This window comes from Erpetoichthys calabaricus, chromosome 1 (assembly GCF_900747795.2).
Source record: "Erpetoichthys calabaricus chromosome 1, fErpCal1.3, whole genome shotgun sequence".
Classification (NCBI taxonomy): domain Eukaryota; kingdom Metazoa; phylum Chordata; class Cladistia; order Polypteriformes; family Polypteridae; genus Erpetoichthys; species Erpetoichthys calabaricus.
In genome coordinates this window covers 64359189-64379874 of record NC_041394.2, presented here as the reverse complement: position 1 = coordinate 64379874, position 20686 = coordinate 64359189, and the positions used below count along the sequence as shown (strand labels likewise).

Sequence of the window (20686 nt, the reverse complement as noted above, 5' to 3'; positions counted from 1 at the left end):
GTACAGACCTATAAATACCTGGGAGTGCAGTTGGATGATAAATTGGACTGGACTCCCAATACTGATGCTCTGTGTCTGTTATACCTGCATTATCACTGTTTAATTTAATATTGTTCTTTATCAGTATGCTGCTGCTGGAGTATGTGAATTTCCCCTTGGGATTAATAAAGTATCTATCTATCTATCTATCTATCTATCTATCTATCTATCTATCTATCTATCTATCTATCTATCTATCTATCTATCTATCTATCTATCTGTCTGTCTGTCTGTCTGTCTGTCTGTCTGTCTGTCTGTCTGTCTGTCTGTCTGTCTATCTATCTATCTATCTATCTATCTATCTATCTATCTATCTATCTATCTATCTATCTAAATTGATGGAAAGTCCCTTTACAGGTTGCGTAGAAATGTAATCAGGTACAGAAGGGGGATATATTACCATATAGTATGAGATACTTAGTTCTAAATAGATATTGATTCAAACTATGGAAATCACGATTTCCTTCCCTGATAAATGATGTGCACCTTAATAAAGGTGTGATGGTGTTTAGTATTTCCTCATTGGATTAGGCAGTTAGCAGAACTTTCCAGTTGGTTCTTTTACTCAGGCACTAATTTCCCACTTCCTCTGTTATTTCATGTTAGAACAGCATCTTGTAATGTAATATAATGAACTAGCCAACCCGCGGCGTAGCATACGCCGCATAATTATGTATTGATGGGTGACCACTTCCTGAACGACACAGTTGTCAGTACTTGTAGTCACAGTTGAGAAACACTTTTTTAATGTCTTTTAAGCACAGGAGAAACAATGAACATGTGAAACATCCGTAATGTAATAAGCCACCAAGAAAAGTAAAATTGCAACAATGCTATCTACAGAAGTTAAAACAAATTCGAGCCCCGTGTATTTTTTAACTGCCTTGTGGGGCTGTAGTAGTGTTGCTGCTTTGCGGTAAGGAGACTCTGGAAGATTGTGTGTTCACTTCCCGGTTCCTTCCTGTGTGGATAGCGCTTTGAATACTGAGAATCAGTATATCAATGTAACGAAGTATTATTATTCCTATGTGTCCAGTGCACTCTCTCTCCCGCGCGCGCGCACGTGCCTGTATGTGTGTGTGTGTGTGTGTCACACGCTCTCGCTCTCTCTCTCGCTGCACGTGGTCCTGCAGGCAAACGCCACAAAAATAATATATTGATTGCTGAACACTTCCGGAAAGACACAGTTGTCTAAAAGGAGGGAAAAAAATGAACATTTGCAAAATCCGTAACGCTGCTTTCAGTAAATACAATGCACACGCGTTTAATTTGTCGGCCAGTTTTTGCCAGCCGACCGTCGTCGCACGGCCATTCAGCGATTCAGTTTCGTGACAAACATGCCTCTTCTTACCTGGTCCTCCACCCTCCACCCTCGTTCTCTAAGCTTACACACCCCCTGGTCATGTGCCCGCTCGCAAGAGCAACTCACGGAGCCCCGGCCACCAACTTTAAGACCATTGGATGAAGCAGGTGAGACGCTAATGAAACAGAGGCACAGGGCTTATTGATTTTTAAAGACTGCTTCCTTCATTGTGTTTTGAGAGGGAAACATACAATTGTCTGTGACTTACAATTGGAGGACCGCCGATGCTAATGAAACAGAGGCACAGGGCGTGTTGGTTTTTAAAGACTGCTTACTTCATTGTGTTTTAACCTCAGTTGTAAAGGATTGTTTTAAGGATCCAATGGGATACCCCTCGCAAACCGTTTTACACGCTGCATATGGCGATTCACCACCGCGAGAAACATGCCTCTATGAACAGTCAACGTGGCTCGGAGGTTCATGTGGTCTCTACGACAGACGAATATAAATGACGCCGTTTTTTCTGTGTCGTCGCATCCGAGTTGGTGGGCGTGGCTCTGCGAGTTGTCATCGCATCCAATGGTCTTAGAGTTGGTGGGCGTGGCTCCTTCCTGCGTGCGCCATGGGTGTCTTACTTGTCGGCAGCTTAGTGAATCCACGCCCCTTCCGGCGTGCTTTCCATGGTTGGCTACTTGTCTTCTGGCTTAGTGAATTATATATATAGATACCTTCCTGCTAGGACATCACAGGTAAGGCTAAAGTTTGTGAAACATATCAATATGAATTTATCTCTTCTTTAACTTTGATTCACCTTACATATAAAGAAACATAGAAAGTGTGTTTATTTTATTTTTAATGTGTGTTCTTTAAATAAGATAGCATAACGTTTCATTTAGCACATTAAACTTAAATGGGGGTAGCATACAGATCGTTCTCTCTCCCTCCTTCAGGCTGTTATTTCCTTTTCAGAGTTGGCTATAAGGATTATCCTTTGCCAGAGAGTCCCGTCTTCTATAATCTCTGATCACAGTCCCTGTATTTTCAATTTCTTTTCAGTCTGGTCCTTCAAATCTTTCTTAGTCATCTTTGTAGCCTTCTACCAATAAATACATCATTCATCATTCTTATGAGGCAGAACTATAACTTGTAATACATTCCAAATAAAACGGAAAGTGATGAATAAGGAACTGTGGACCAAACGTTATCAGATTTCTAGGGTGTGATAACAATGTGCACTTATCCATCCATCCATCCATTATCCAACCCGTTGAATCCGAACACAGGGTCACGGGGGTCTGCTGGAGCAAATCCCAGCCAACACAGGGCACAAGGCAGGGAACCAATCCTGGGCAGGGTGCCAACCCACCGCAGGACACACACAAACACACCCACACACCAAGCACACACTAGGGCCAATTTAGAATCACCAATCCACCTAACCTGCATGTCTTTGGATTGTGGGAGGAAACCAGAGTGCCCGGAGGAAACCCACGCAGACACGGGGAGAACATGCAAACTCCACGCAGGGAGGACCCGGGAAGCGAACCCGGGTCTCCTAACTGCGAGGCAGCAGCGCTACCCACTGCGCCACCGTGCCGCCATGTGCACTTATGGCTTACTAAAATATACCAAAAACCCTAAGGTGACCTGGTGACACGGAGAGTACAACCATTAAAAAAATCTGGGCCCTTTTTCTTGCAGTTTGGTTTCTGTGCCAAAGACCCAGCCAATCACCATGAATGTTAGTGTCTGGGAGAGCATCAGGCCTGAAAACTCCTATTTATACCGTATACGTATAGATTGAGCAAGAAACAGCATGTACATGAAATAAGTGAGAAGCATTTACATCAAAGAGGAAATTTTAAAAATGGACGAGTGATTGACTTTTCATGGTTACATTAAAAATAAATAATAGCTTTTTAATTCAAACATTGGTATTAATACACTTTTAACAAAAGTAATGGGGATAGAATAACGTTTATGCAAAATATGGTAGTAAAGTGGTACAGTGCTGTGGATGCAGCACCTTGGATATGATTCCCATGCCTGGTTATTATTTATGTGGAGTTTACATGTACTCCTGTGTTTATGTGGGTTTCCCCTTAATACTCTCATTTTAATTCAACATCATAAAAACATGCATGTTAGTTTAATTGCCAATTAAAATTTGGCTGTGTGCAAATGTGAGTGTCATTGTGTGTGTGAGTCGGCCCTGTGAAGAACTTGCACCCTTTCCAGTTTGGCTCCTGCCTTGCACTCATTGCTGCTGGGATAGGTGAGCCTGAGAATGTTATGTTATGTTATGCTATACAAAATATGGCAAATAACAACATGAATTGTTACTCTTACTTGTAGTTTCAGTGTTTTCTTCAATCACCTTAAAGCTTTTTTTTCCCCATTTGATTTTAGGTTGCATTTTACTTGCAGATATTTATGATATAATTTTTATTGACTTTTAATAATACTTGTACATTTTTAACCAGGATTATCAAATATAATGTAAAACATTATTGATACTTAATTGTGAATTAAAAATTGTTTAAAAGACAACTATACATTCATAAATATACTTACTGCAATGCAAATGATCTATTATAATAAAGCCCATTTAAAAAAAAGACTTTTTCAGTTGAAACAATAAAGTGACTATCACCTTTCTGTTTGCTTTGACTTTTAGTTACAGTCTCACCTGATACACATCTGCACAGAGGGTCCCTGCTGACACTGACCTGCTGTCTGACCAGCTATGACCCCTGCACATCTTTAAGACATCACCAGCTTTCATGGACTGATGACCAGGGAGCTCCTCTAACAGGAGACAGATACAGGATCTCAGCTCAACCTCAGTGCTGCCTGCAACTGTCTACAGAACTATTTAACTCTGATCAGAAGAGAAGCTGGAGATGTGACGTCACTGTAAATGGGAAGACTGAAGGATCAGCGAGCTACCTGTCCACACTAGAAGGTATCTGTAGACCTCCACTATAAGATGTCTTATGCACTTTGTCAAGGTTTCTAGAATTCACTTTTATTAGTATTGCTATAAAGATCAAAAAAACAAAGCATTCACCTCTACAAGAGCGGTCTTTGCATTATTTTATAGTCATAATATACACTAAATATGCAGATGATGTATTCTAAACTGAAACAAATCACCAATTATTCTAATGGTCTAATGCATAAAATTGACAGTACTCAAATAGTTCTAAAAAGACAAGCTGACACAATATCAAAACTTGTAGTACTTTGGACTCCTTCTTCTTTTAAAATGACCCTTGCTTTATAAACTGACATTATCTGAACAATGACAAAAGAAATAGGCTTTCTATCTGCATAGTTTTAGAAAAATCAAGGACAAGTTAGATCAACTCCAAATTTTAAAAGAGTGATAAAACTAAAATACATAGAGCAGAGTGCAATTACCACATCAAGCATCAATAGAGCCTACACAGTGAGAGAAATCATTAAGAAACTTAAAAGATTGGGCTTGGTTTTGTCTTATCACAGACATTTCTTCAAAGTCATAAAGACTGAAATTGTTTGACTTATTTCTACACAATTCCAGGCAATGTATGGTTTCCTAAGATTTTTGAAAGGAGAGGAGACCATTTAGACTAGTTTGGTTAACTAAAGTGGAGGCATGTAGCTAATCTCAGATTGAGCACAGTGCGTCAGTCTTTATTCAAATTAAATATATGTGAGATCTAAGCACAGAAATCTCAAAACTATAAAGCTCCTTAATTTTAGGTCAGAGTAGGACATGCTCCTCAATCCAGAGATGAACTTGAATGCATGAATACAAAGTAATGATGAACAGTTCTGTAACTAAAATTGGGCAGCACAGTGGCACAGTGGTAGCGCTGCTGCCTTGCAGTTAGGAGACCCGGGTTTGCTTCCCGGGTCCTCCCTGCGTGGAGTTTGCATGTTCTCCCTGTGTCTGCGTGGGTTTCCTCCGGTGCTCCGTTTTCCTCCCACAGTCCAAAGACATGCAGGTTAGTGGCGATCCTAAATTGTCCCTAGTGTGTGCTTGGTGTGTGGGTGTGTGTCCCTGTGTTAGGATATAGCAGGTTGGATAATGACTGACTGACTATAGCATAAATAAAATGAAGGAAAACAAATGTTCTGTCACCTTCTACAGTAGATTAAATGGCTTGTTTAAGTGTTCATTCTTCAAAGCATAGTCTATTCAAAAGTGAATTTGTATCTCAATAATTTCATGCAGTGCTGACTCCCAGCCAATGATTTGCTCTTTTCAAAGATTTTACTCCACTTCAGGTTATTGGAAGTGATGTGACTGACTCATAATGTGTGCTCCTTCTTAAACTTGCCCTTAATGACAATATCCCTGAATTATTCACACTAACAGGAGGCCTCTTCAGATAACAACTCCATAATATAATGGATATGCTAGCCTGACCAGTCCCATTGCTGTTCACAGTAGAGTATTTAATAATTATTATAAATCTTTCTTAAATTTTGCTTTAATTTGGTTTTCATGTCTTTCTTAAACACAGTAGTTACATCTGTTCACCAGCAATCCAAAATATAATTAATTATATTACTATTTACAGAAATATTTTAAACAAAAAACAGAAAACAGATATAGGTCAAAAGCATTTATTTTATTTATGACATCAAAACACTTAAAAAACGCACACAATACAGTGTTAGATACATTCATATGAGCAATACAGCAGTGCAACCATTGTGGTTCAAAGATAAGAGAGTAGCAAAGAAGAAAACTATCCATCCATCCATCCATCCATTATCCTACCCGCTATATCCTAACTACAGGGTCACGGGGGTCTGCAGAAGAAAACTAACATGAACAAAATCCATCAAACTAAAAAGAAATCAAAGAACCTCTTTCCCTTACCCACATCTCAGAGTGGTGTAAAACAAAAAGAAGGCCAAATGTGATCACTCAATATGCAGCATATCATTATTTGAAAATAACAATAAATAAATGGTAAAATAAAAAAATAAAAAACTTGACTTTTTATTGGAAAGAGAAAAAGTTTTTTTTCCAATTTAGATTATTTAAAGATATTTTTCTTTCCATTAAGTTATGAGCACTAAGACACAGAGGATGCCCCCACATTTCATGTGAGGCAGTGAGGCACAAAGTGCTCCCTTCGTCAGACTTCCAAAAAGACAGACACATTAATTTTTATTTAATTTTTGAGAACAGAAATATTTTGTGGATTTTTTGGCTAAACAAATCAGTTAGAACTTGGCGTGTTAAGTTGTGTGATGGCACAGGCAACAGACAGTTGGGCGTGATAATACTTGAAATCTATATAAATTAATGAAGATTTCCATCATGATATGAAAAGTGCAATATCCAAGTGTGTATTCAAAATGTGCTACCAACCAACTGATGGAACAAACCAAAACTACTAAAGTTAACATCTTTGTTTAAATCATCAGATGGAGTAGTGCCAACAATAAAGCAAACCACAGACAGCAAAGTGTCTATTAATAAAGTTGATCCAAGAAGCCCGCCAACATCAGACTCAGGTAAAACTAATAACATGGAGTATTTGAATATAAAATAAGTAAATAAAAATACTGGAGTCTTAAAATATTTCATTATTATTATGTTAATGCAAAAGCAGTTTTCCTCAAAATTGCAACAAATTGACCAGGAAAGGCATGGGTTACATTTATTTTGAACTCTGAAAAAACATTTATTTAAAATGTTCAGTGGACTTCAGTGGAGAGGCAGGGCAGGTTACTGCAAATGCTTTTTTTAAAGGTGTGAAGAAATAACCTCCTCTACTATTAGGGTCCCTAGAATTTTTCTCTACACCAGCATTATGAGAGGTGGATTAATATTCATTCAATTAAGCAGGATGAGTGTTTGTGTGAGTGATAGGATACCACATATAAAATGTACTCTCATCTAGTGTTACTCCAAATACTGTTTCAAAGGGTTGGGAAGAATTATAAATCTGGTGCAGTCTCAGAGACAAAAAGATATCATTTAGTAGGACAGGCACCCGTTGACAGCATTCACAGGCTGGACCATGCCCTGGATACATTTTCAAAAATATTAAATGAGTATCTGTGCCCCATGTACAATTTGCAGGTACGTAGTAAACTTTACATAAATTGAAAAATAATGTATGCTCTGAATAGAAGAATTGCATTGCCTATCTGAAATTCTAATAGTTCGAAACTTTTTCGTATTCTGCATAATTTGTTGATTTAACCTAAGAAAACTATCTATGTATTTATCAAATCTAACCAGTATTGCTTGTGGAAAAAAGTTTAGTGGAAGGTGAGGAAAATTAGGCATATTATTTTTTATAAAATTTCTTACTTGTATATGGCAAAAATATTGTGTTGCCTGAAAATGTATTTATTAAGTAGCAGTTTAAAACATTACAACATTAGAAAAATCTGGACACTAGTCAAACCGAAAAGGCTTAGCTCTTTTAATCTTTCCTTATAATTTATTCCCTGTACTCCTGGAATCAGCCTAGTTGCTCTTCTCTGGATGTAACACTGCTATGTCCTTTTTGTAGCCTGGAGATCAAAATGTTACACAGAACTCCAGGTGAGGCCTCACCAGTGTGTTATAAAGATTGAGCATAACCTCTATGGACTTGTACTCTACACACCGTACTATATAATCTCACATTTTGTTAGCCTTCTTAATGGGTTCTGAAAACTGTCTGGCAGTTGATAGTGTCGAGTCCACTACAACTCCTAAATTCTTCTCATAAGGTGTAACTTTCGATTTTCAGACCTCCCATTGTGTATTCAAATCTAACATTTTTACTTCATGTGTACAATACTTTACCTATACTTAAAATAAATTTCATCTGCCAAAGCCTTATGCTTTTCAAGTCCCTGTGTATTTATTCAACAGATTCTAGATGATCTGCCAATTGTCCTAGCTTGGTATAATCTGCAAATTTAACCAGATTGTTACCTATATTCTTATCCAAATCATTTATAGATATTAAAAAAAGCAGCAACCCTAGCCCTGACCCCTGTGGGACACACTCTTAACATCAGCCAATCCTGATAAGGTTCCTCTCACCATAGCCCTCTGCTTCCTGTGTTTGAGCTAATTTTGCACTCATCTACACACTACACCCTGAACTTCCACTTATTTTAATTTGATGCCCAACCTCTCATGTGGTAACTTATCACATTCTTTCTGAATCATATGCTTTGATCATATCCTTTGTTGCTTCCTCGTAAAATTCCAGCATGTTAGTGAAAAACGATCTCCCTCTTCTGAACCCGTGCTGAATATTCAGTAATTCCTTCCATTACCTGTGATGCACATTAAGCTTACTGGGCTATAGTTGCTTGGATCTACCTGGTCAAGCGTTTTATATAAGGGAATAATATTTGACATTCTCCATTCCTTTTAATTTTCCTAGTGTCTGGGGTTCTATATCTATACATATAAAAGGCAAAGCTCTCACTGACTCATCACTAATTCTCCCACTTTCCATATAGGTGGGAAGCTAAAATTTTGCATGCTCATTCCTTGCAGTGTACTTACAAAAGTTAGGTATGTTTCATGCCCTATTGCAACACCCAAAGGGAGGAAACGGGTGTACCCCCTAAACTGTATATATATATATATATATATAGGGGAAACCCATCCTCACTATTTCTGCGACTTCCAATATACATAAGGGAGCCCAAATTTTCCATGCTCATCCTTTATACCGTACTTACAAATATTAAGTATGTTTCATATTGCACAGTGCCCCATAACGAACTTTTGAAAATAACGTCTTCTTTTTGGCGGTTCTCACCATTATGCTGTATGGAACTATGGAACTTTTGGAACTGACCTCTACTTTTGGCGGTTTCATTTGTTATTTCCGTTAACAGAGGATTTATTTCACGGCAGAGACGCACAAGGGCCGCCCCCGGTTCCCCTTCCTTTTTCTGCATGGTCGATGTCCACACACCTACCACGTGGTTGGCTCCCTACCTATATACATTAACGACATCCCGCGCTCATGTGCCTCCTCACTTGCTTCCTTACTTTCTTCAGCTGTTCGTCGTGCTCACTGCTCCCTTCTTCTTTAGTCCACCACTTCAAGCCTGTTATTGTTCGCCTTGCTTCACTTCTTCCTGCTGGTGACTCCTGCCTTTTCACTTAGTTTCTTCACACTCTTAATCCTCTGGGCATGCCTCCGCATACTCTGCTTTTGAAGGTCAGCACACCAATTATGTTACAACGAAACTTACAACCACCAAAACTTTGTAACTGCTCCAGGTTTCAGATCAAATCTCTGCACAAGAACTTCATTAAGGCAACTGTCTTCAATGGAACTGGCTCAGGGCAGACTATATTTATTCCTTGCATCCCTCTCATACCCTCTGACCTCCCATTCCAATTCAAATACCTCCAATTTCCAGTAAGGGTCAGCTTTGCTATGATAATAAATAAGTCACAGGGCCAGACTCTAAAAAAGGTCGGCTTTGACTTGACACAAGATTGCTTCTCACATGGCCAACTGTACATTGCATGCTCAAGACTAAGCTCAGCAGACAGCTTGGTCATTTTACAGCCCAAGGGCAGAACTGCAAATGTTGTTTACAAAGAGATCCTTACATCCTAAAAATGTGCATTTCTCATACACAACATATACAATCATAAATTAAACTCTTTACAATCATCAAATTCACTCTCAATACTAAAATAAGCCTACGACAATTACGTTGACAATCATGTTACATTATTTTTAAAATGTTTCCTTTTTCTTTTTCATAACTTCTTTAACACACTACTTCTCCACTGCGAAGCGCAGGTATTATGCTAGTATATACTGTGTATATATATTCCCTAACCTCTATAATAGTTTAAAAATAAATATACTTCTTAAGGATGTTGAGGAAGGCTATCCTGTCTAAGCAGCTGTTGGTATCTTTCTATCACTGCTCAGTTTAAAGTATACTAACCTGTTGCATTCTGGTATGGTATGCTGGCTGCTCCATGGCTGACAAGAAGGCTCTTCAGAGAGTCATCAAATTAGCACAAATTATTACCAACAACCAGTCACCTTCACTAGAAGATATACTGTATATAGAACTCGATGTTTGTGACGGGTCTCATCTCACCCAGACCACCACTTTTTCACTCTGCTGCCTTCTGGTATGTGTTATAGTTCTATTAGGATGCACACTTCCAGACTACTGAAAAGCTGCTACCAGAGTGCTATTAGGGCTGGTTTATACTTCACACTCTGAACACATTAGCAAATGCCTCATGGCCATCATTCTTTCCCAGCACACTTTTGACGCATCCTCTGAGCATGTCATCAGAAATTAGCACAAAGCATACACAAGTTGCAGTACCAGCAAAAATAATGGTGGCGTGTGTATTCAAGTTTTAGTATGAAACGTCAGCATCGTTGTTTACTATTAACATGGGAGAGAAGGCTTGCAGCTCCAACAGGATCAATATGAATGCTACGATGTTTAATGAATGGTTCGATGCAGTGAAGAAAATTATCAAATTTAAATGCTGGCATATGAATATCTTTATGGTACTTTTCTTCACCCATTTCTTGCATAAGCAATACAAGTGTCACATATTCCCCCATCGTAATGACGCAGTACATTTAAAGGCTTCACATACTTCTCGGCATTCTGTGTTGCTGTTGTTTTTTTGTACCTTCGCAACAGCATCAGAATACAAAGAATTTTTATTTTTAACATCTTTCTTCCCTTAACTCATAACACAGTGAAACCAGATGTTGTTTCCCTCCAGATTTACTTAAAATATGTGCGCAAGTATAGTCAGTAGACTGCTTGTGTTGCTGCAGTGTCCTCAAGTGCATGCGTGAAGTATATCCCTGGTCTTAGAAAACTACATTTTGTTAAATAACTGTTAACTGCATCTAAGTGAAAGGATGTGATTTTATGTCTTTCACTGTCACCCATGGCATCAATAGGACAAAAATTAAATATCTCAGAGACTCATTGCAATCACTGCAAAATGGAACTACTCCACTATTTACTAATTTTCCACCTTGCATATACGTATGCATATAGAGGCACTCAATGTTTTATTAGTTTTATTGGTTTATATTAATGCATGTGTATCTTTAAAATTCAGAGTATATGTTGAATCTTTTGAAGAATATGTTTTTATTATATTATATGTACTATTCAGGGAACACAATAAAATTCCATTATACATTTGTTCAATGACAATAAAGGGTATTCTATTCTACGCTGTATTCTGTTCTGTTCTGTTACTGAAGCACTTCACCTCATTTCTTTTGGTCATCTTTCACCTTATCTGCTATGTTTCTCTCTATCTGCCTTTTTAGCTTCCCTAATATCCTTCTTAATGGTTACCCTCATGTTGTCATATGCCCTATGGTTCACATTGGAGTTATTAATCTTATACAGCTGTTTTTTCCTGTGCAGCTTCTTTTTCAATTCTTTATTTTCCCCCTATAGAGCTTTTTAATTTCTATCTATCTATCTATCTATCTATCTATCTATCTATCTATCTATCTATCTATCTATCTATCTATCTATCTATCTATCTATCTATCTATCTATCTATCTATCTATCTAATTCCAATATGTTGATACAGTATGCACCTCTCCTGCATTATATCTAAAATGTTTTTAAACCTGTTCCACTGTTTCTCGACTGTCTCCACACATAAAAGCATATCCCAATCCATCCTCCTTAGACTTTGATGCTTCTGCTCAAAATTTGCCCTACCAAAGTTAAAAGCTGTTTTGGTGTTTGAATTTCTTGTTCTTCCAAAACATTGAAAATTGTACTATATTATGGTCACTTGACCCTAGCAGTTCAATCATGTCTACACCCTCAATTCTATCCAGATATTTAGAAAATACTAAATGCAGACAGGCTTTCCCCTATGTTGTTGCTTTAACATACTGTGTAATAAAACAGTCACTGATTACATCTAAAATATCCTGCTGTTGTGCTCTGCTAGCTGCAAGGTTAGCCTAGTTAATATTCAGGTAGTTAAAGTCCCCCATGACTAGATTGTCCCCCTGTAAATTTGCCTTTTTAATATTACTAAAAAGATGTACATTGAAATTACTGTCTGCAAATGGGGGGAGGGGGGTCTATAACACATTCCTAAAATAAGTTTGCTTTTCCCTAATGCTTTCAAGACAAATCCAAATGTCCTTACTACGATGGGGCGTGTTGTCCAATTGAAGAAAACTTTAGTTTAAATTCTGTTATATAGGCAGCAACCCCACCTCCTTTTCTGTTCTGTCTATCCTTTCTAAAAATGTGTATCCCTCTATGTTATACTCATCTCAATCTTTGTTATTTAGCCAGGTTTCTGTTATTGCAATAATATCGCAATTATGCTCAGCTACAATACATGCAACTCCATCTTACTTGTTTGTTTATATTTCTAGCAATAAGGCAAGCTATTTTTAATGTGTGACTCTACATTGCTGTGCATATTTATTTTTACACTGTTGTTCGTTCCTTCATGTACAGTTCTAAACCTGGCCTATCTTAAACTCCCTAAATTCAGTAGTTTAAATAATCCTTGACTATCATCATCTATATGCTATACCGATCCCTCTCCCACTTGCACAGAGGCAGTGGTGCTGTAAGAATTATGTTTCTGGACTTCTCTAGCGCCTTCAACACCATCCAGCCTCTGCAACTTAGGGACAAGCTGACAGACATAGGAGTAGATTCATATCTGGTGGCATTGATCATGGACTATCTTACAGACAGACCTCAGTATGTGCGTATCGGGAACTGCAGGTCTGACATTGTGGTCAGCAGCACAGGAGTGCTAAAGGGGACTGTACTTAGTCTGGTCCTGTTCAGCCTATATACATCGGACTTCCAATAAAACTCGGAGTCCTGCCACGTGCAAAAGATTGCTGACAACACTGCTATTGTGGGCTGCATCAGGAGTGGGCAGGAGGAGGAGTATAGGAACCTAATCAAGGACTTTGTTAAATGGTGCAACTCAAACCACCTACACCTGAACACCAGCAAAACCAAGGAGCTGGTGGTGGATTTTAGGAGGACCGGGCCCCTCATGGACCCTGTGATCATCAGAGGTGACTGTGTGAAGAGGGTGCAGACCTATAAATACCTGGGAGTGCAGCTGGATGATAAATTGGACTGGACTGCCAATACTGATGCTCTGTGCGAGAGAGGACAGAGCTGACTATACTTCCTTAGAAGGCTGGCGTCCTTCAACATCTGCAATAAGATGCTGCAGATGTTCTATCAGACGGTTGTGGCGAGCGCCCTCTTCTACGCGATGGTGTGCTGGGGAGGTAGCATAAAGAAGAAGGACGCCTCACACCTGGACAAACTGGTGAGGAAGGCAGGCTCTACTTTAGGCACGGAGCTGGACAGTTTGACATCTGTGGCAGAGCGACGGGCGCTGACCAGGCTCCTGTCAATCATGGAGAATCCACTGCATCCACTGAACAGTATCATCTCCAGACAGAGAAGCAGCTTCAGCGACAGACTGCTGTCACTGTCCTGCTCCACTGACAGACTGAGGAGATTGTTCCTCCCCCACACTATGCGACTCTTCAATTCCACCTGGGGGGGTAAACGTTAACATTATACAAAGTTATTGTCTGTTTTACCTGCATTTTTATCACTCTTTAATATTGTTTTTTATCAGTGTGCTGCTGCTGGAGTATGTGAATCTATCTATCTATCTATCTATCTATCTATCTATCTATCTATCTATCTATCTATCTATCTATCTATCTATCTATCTATCTATCTATCTATCTATCTATCTATCTATCTGTCTGTCTGTCTGTCTGTCTGTCTGTCTGTCTGTCTGTCTGTCTGTCTGTCTGTCTATCTATCTATCTATCTATCTATCTATCATACGCCTCCCAAACACATTCGTGCATCTCTGGTTCAGATGTAACCTGTCACAGCAGAACATGTCTCATCTCTTCCAAAAGAAGTTCCAATGCCACATAAACCTATACCCTTCTACCCTGCACCAAGATTTGAGCCACGCGTTAAGCCATCTAATCTCCTCAGTCTCTCCTGGACTGGTGTGTGGCACAGGCTGAACTTTGAGAAGACTATCTTGTCAATTCTGTTCTTCAGCCTGACCCTACTCTTTAAATTTGGAATGTAAAACTGATGTGCTACCCTTATGAATTTCATTTTTTCCAACTTGGGCAATGACAGCTAGAGCCCCTATCCCCCCGTTCTGGCCAACAGCCTATCAACCCTTCCAGGGTGGTTTCTCAGTTTTACACCTCGAAGGCAACACACTCTGCAAGTCTCTCTGTCCCCAGAGCAAACAAGTGCTTCTATACCCCTAATGATTGAGTCTCCAACTAACACTACCTCTCCCTTTCTGGGAACTGGATTTGAGGTGGCTATTGGGGCTCCTCATGCCTGCCCACCACCTCAGAATCTAAGGGGAAAAGGGTTTGACACTTACAATTTTGAGTGTGATGGCCCAGGACAGTGTGCACCCCTTACCTTGATCCTTGTAACCATGACCCAGCCTTCTCTGCCTGTTTGGTCTGGAGTTTCCTCCTGTACCAACTCAGGGGTGCACACTATCTCTCTTAAGGACAACTGGGCTAGTTCTTCCAGTTCTCTACTATACTATTTTATTTTATGTGGGTAGAAAAAAAGCAAAAAAAACCTTTAGAGGAAAAATTACTTTAAAAATCCTGAACGGCTCCAAAGCGGCAACCAAAAAAGTTTTAAGAAACAAAAATTATCCTTTAATTATTTCTCAGAACACAAAACTCTCTGCACTTCCACTCGCAAGGATGATGTTAGCATGCCAGTATGTCTCAGTCTCCAGCCTCCAATCTCCCGTCATTCTCTCCATGGTTTTACCAATATTGTATAGTTGGCAGATCATACACTAACAATGAGTGCTGTGGCCCTGTGTAGCAAAACCAGGGGCAAATCAAGTTTGCTTAATATGGGAAAGCATTCCCTTTTCTGACACATGTGAAATTTGGTCCAACCAAGGCTGAAGGGACTATGGAGTAATTTGAACCTGTTATTGCTATGTCCCAAACATTATGGTGCCCTGAAATCAAAAGCAGCAAAAGTGGTATTATTTCACATTAGTATAACTGAAATGTATGCAAATACCTTTAAATGGATGTCTGCAATGTTCACTTTAAGGAAAAATGTGTCTTTGTCCCAACATTATGGAGGGCACTGTATGTGAGCTAAAACAGAAAACTTCCAAACCTTCTGCCGCTTTTGTTTCAGAGCTCTCTGATAATACCCAACAGACAGAACTGAGTCAGGCCTGTGAGAAGAGGCATATTTGAAAAGGCATGCCTACCTTATGGGGTACCAGCTGTTCCTTCTCACAGTGCAGTCCCACATCCCATGCTGCTTCAAAAAATCATCAGAGCAGTCTGATCTCACTTCTGACAGTGAAGAAAAATGATCCACATTAATCAATTATTACAAAGGAGGTCTTTATTACAGTTTTTACATTTATAATTACAATTCTTTTTACTGAACTCTGAATAAGGCCTTTCCACAGCTTTCCACCTTTAAAACTTGTAAGACCCCCCTTCCCCGAAATCTACCATATCCATCTCCTTATGTCATATAAGGTTCAAAAGCTTTTAACTGACTACCCAAAATATGTGAAAAAAGTAGGATACAATTTTTTTTTTATTTACACAAAAATTATTTGTAATTAGAGGAATAGGTAACAGGACATTTGCAGAGATTCTGTCTCAATTATGTAATACAATGCCTTGTTTTGAACCAACACATATTTAAAACAATGGGTCAAGTAACATATTAAGAAATGACCCAACGTTAACAGCATTGAGTTAAACACAGGGCATTGCCTGCCTTCTAAGGAAATACATTTATTCTACTGTATGTGTGGCATTTCTTCTTGAAAATGCCCAGTAAAATTTGTGAAAGATAAATTTTCAAAGTAAATTCTACAGGCCTGATTTAAAAGTGCACGCAGCATATCCCTCATTTTTTCCCCTTTATCCTTATTGGAGCAGTTATCTGTATGGGATATCTGGGATGTTACTTTGTAGGGATCACATTATTTGGGGACTGAAAGAATTTAATGTATCCCTTATTGTTTATGAATAATTCTGTAATAAGTTTACTATGTTTGTGTTTCTAGATGAAGGCACTATGAGTCAAGTGATACTTCCCGTTATGAACATTTGTGGAATTCTAATTTTAGTCACTACTGTCATCTGTGTTGACATAAAGACAAGAATAAGCCAGGTGTGAAAGATGGGAGGATCTGTTTGAAAATACGGTATGAGAAAATGCAAATGTCACCATACAGTGAAGAGATCACTTTATAACCTTTTGCTCTTCAAAAACAAAACTTTCCTTAGTACACAAATCTATACAGTTGTGTGTTAATATATGGAGAAATGTGTGGACAGTTTTTTGTGGTAATAAAACACTTTACTATAATTGTAGTAAAGTGTATGACAATTACTTGGATCATACTCCGGTTGGAAGTAAAGGTAGGCAGTGTGGTATAGTGGTTAAGATGCTGGACTTCAAAACCTGAAGTGATGAGTTCAAATCTCTCTGTTGACACTTTGTTCCTTTGAGCAGGTCACTTCACCTGTCTGTGCTCTCTTTGGAAAAACAAAAGAAATGTAATCAAATGTATTTCAAATGTTATAAATCATCTTGGATAAAAGAAAATAAACAATATGAAGTTTTGAATGAGATGAAAACAAGTCTAGAAAGAGATCTCACAAAATTTAACAATTTTTTCAAACCAAATTCTTACGTTTGACCTCTGTTGTATCTCATGTCTCTTTTCTGTTATTGGCTATTTCTTCTAAGGAAATTTAGGAGATACATCTGTGACAAAGTTTATTCTTAAATGAAAGGTAAATGACAATCTCTTTTAAGTGTCACAAACCATAAAAGATCAAGCTTTGAGCAGTAAATATTTCCAATGTTAATGACCTTTGTTATGGATAGGAGCAAAAAAGCGCTGCATGAAAGGCTGTATTTTCGTCATCTTAGATCAGAGTTGCAGATTTAATGTTAACTGTGTCTAATTCTGTTTCTCTGTTTCAGGATGACAGATCCAGGGCTTGAACACTCTATAAGTAGCATAGTAGAAAAATTCTATGAACAACAAAGCATTGGCATACTGCGCTGTGAAACAATGGAGGAACCGTCTTGTTATATAATTAAGACTTCCCTGCCCCCTGAAGCTGGTAATCTGATTAATGAAAACATATGACTTCCAATGTATGATGTATATTGCTTTTCTTTTTCTTTTTATAAAATGTAGGTAAATGATTATACAGTACATCTTGTCAATGATTTTCATTGTTATTCATATTGTAATCAAACTTGCACAAGGTGTTCAAACAGATTTTGGTACAAATAAATAAAAATAAGCCTATGCAAATAATTATCTTGTTTCATTGGACACCCTCTGAATCCTAGAAAGATCTGCTTTCCATTTGAAATACATCTTTTACTTACATTAAAGGCCAATTTTATAAATTACATAACTATTCTGGTCATTATAAATACAGTTTAGGGTAAAATACCTTGGAATTCAACTTTGTGTCTAACCAAGGTGAGTCAAATATTTTCATTCAGATCAGTGCTTCTACCATAATGTCATCTGAAAACAGGTCATGGCATGATCAACCATGGTTGAGATACGTGGGTGAGCGTGTTCAATGTTGTAAAATCCAAGAGATGTACTCACCCCAGGAAAACCACTGAGGATGTGCTCAAGAGCATTGTTAGATTTATTTTGGCCATAAAGTGACTTCCCTGAGCATGCTGCCTTTACTATTACCTTGTGAATTTTATGTTGAAAGACCAGCTGCTTTAGTGATACAGACTCCCATTTGTGCTTAGTGTGGAAGGGCTACAACGATTTCTTGTATGTTCAACAAAATGACTGTGATCAGTAAACATCTCATCTAAGTTCCTCCTTTCTTCAAAATGGTCTTCCTGTCTTCTGGTTTTGCATATTAGGGCGTTGACACTTGTTTAAATTTAGTGTGCACAGTTCTTTGAAAGGACAACTGGATTTTTTTCAAACTTACCAAAGAACATTCGTATGAAGAAGCAACAATAATAACTTTTACATACTTTATATGCCATTTTTTTCATACAAAAAGTGTACCTCAAAGTGCTTTAGAAGAAATAAAAGAAAAACTTGTTTACATCTTTCCTGAAGAAGGGGCCTGAGTTGCCTCGAAAACTTGCATACTGTAATCTTTTTAGTTAGCCAATAAAAGGTGTCAGTTTGCTTGACTTCTCACTACATTCATAATGGCTAACACGGTTCAACACCCTAGTACTACAGACACTTTGTTTTGAAATTCAACCTTTTTGTGTCTGTGCCTCCATGTCTATTTCTGATCTCTACTGGTCCTGAACTATGAGACGCCCAGTGTGTAGTCTGTTGCTCGCTTTGCCACTGCCCAAACTGCCACATAGATAAACTAGAGTACCTGGAGTAAATCTCCGACAGAGGGTGACTTGTACAAAAATGTATTAAAAATAGCCATCGTTATAAGACAAAACTTGATGAGCTGAAAACATCTGAAACTTCCAGGTTCAAAGGTGCAAAATGTATTCAAAATCAGTTAGGTTGTGAAGGGAGGTTCACACCACCCAGTATTGACTCTTCAACAAAGCAAAATCCTCAATGATGTACTGTATTGAATGGGCACATACAGGGGAATGGCAGGTTCTTGGTGTGGCACAGCTTTCATTTTTGTCTAACTTCATCTGCATTCAACAGTCTGCTGATTGCACTTTCAGGAGTCAGCAATCACTTATTATAACCACAGCAACCCTCTCAGCACACAGCAGCTCTGTATATACCAGCTTTCTTATCATTTCATGTTATCTCTCTTTTTGATGTTACTGAGATAAATGGAGAAGTAAATATATTACTAGCCTGAAACAGGAAAAAACAGATATATTTATATGTAGCCACACTTAACAAAAATCAATATGGCTAGGGGAAATAGACGTTTATAAACAGAATTTTAAACACACATCATTTTGCACCTGACAAGAAGATGAACATGATATCATATGTGGGTTTTTTTCTCATAGTGCTGAATCTGGACATGCCAGATATACAAATAAAAATGTAACTAATTTCGAAGCATTTATAAGTAATTCTATTGAGCACAACATAGAAGGAGGACGATAATAAGTTTCATTTGGATTATGCTTTTGAGACATATGGAGAGAATCTTTTAACACTGAATGGAGATTATTATATTGTCCTTCTGTAATCCAGAAATGACAGATCTTCACGTTCTTGTATACATCCTTGGTTTACACCCCACTGAACAGCAATATTTTACAAATATAGATGAATTGGATGAGTCAAATACAGATGGATGCATTTAATATTGTAGAATGGACCACAAGAGGCATAGTCAGATAATTAGAAAGTTTGACACCTGGATAAATGTGAAGCAGCAGGCTGAATTGTCAGGTTTAAGGACTAGGCACAAAAATCTTAAGGGAAGTAGTCAAAGTCAAACGGCAAAAGAAAATAGTTATTACAGAAAAATAATGGGAACTAACAGTAGCATAAAACTCAGAAATAACCCATGCGTGTGTACAGACTGAACACTTGCTTACATAATAAGTCTAATATTTTTAAATAGGCTCAGATACAACATAAATAAACACAATTGCTTAGTATGGTAGGAAGGGGAAATCAAGGCAGCACTCTGCACCAAAAATACACATAGGAGTGAGAAATTGCATCTTTTTTATAAAAAAAATTCTCTCCATATGCTGAATGGGTGCTAGAGAAAATAAACCAATAGGGGTACAAAAATGTGTTAAAGTTATTCATTCCTGTTATGATGCATACCATTCTAGATCTGATGCAGTGTGACTCCTTAATAGCTGTAGGTTTTCATATCTTTCTCAACATCAAAGGCAACTGAAATACTTTAACCAAAAAACAAATAGCAGAAATGAAAAATGATTCTTGTTTTTTTGGGTTAGCCTACCAAATAAGCTCTTTATCCTGCCAGCTTCATTAGATGTAAACTGTTAGTGATCCTAGAAGCCAAAATATACAGAATAGTGTCTTCACTAAAGTACAGAACAGTGGAGGGATGATGAAAACAAGCACACAAACTAAAAATAAGCAATAGAAAACAAAACCACGCCACCTCACTAAGTATTTCTTTATTGTCTTGAACTTTGTCTAACACTTGACAACTTCTCCAGAGCCAGCAGTCATGCCACATTTACTTCAGAACAGGTAATCCACTTGAAGCTAAGACTGTTTGGGCCTGGCCAGTACTTTGATTGAAGACCATCTAGGAAAAGCTTGAGTTGCTGCTGGAAGAGGT

The 20686-nt window shown here is 38.1% G+C and overlaps 1 protein-coding gene across 1 annotated transcript in view; it reads left to right on the top strand.

Annotated features, from left to right (window-relative positions):
- The window catches only part of LOC114651153 (uncharacterized), a 36755-nt gene extending 19013 nt beyond the window's left edge, over window positions 1–17742 (top strand). Inside the window, exons 3-5 of the mRNA XM_051919986.1 lie at window positions 4020–4307; window positions 16471–16577; window positions 17400–17742. Of these exons, the coding sequence (XP_051775946.1) occupies window positions 4020–4307; window positions 16471–16577; window positions 17400–17420 (416 nt within the window). The 3' untranslated portion in view covers window positions 17421–17742. The remainder of the gene's footprint in view (window positions 1–4019; window positions 4308–16470; window positions 16578–17399) is intronic.
- Window positions 17743–20686: the final 2944 nt, after the last annotated feature.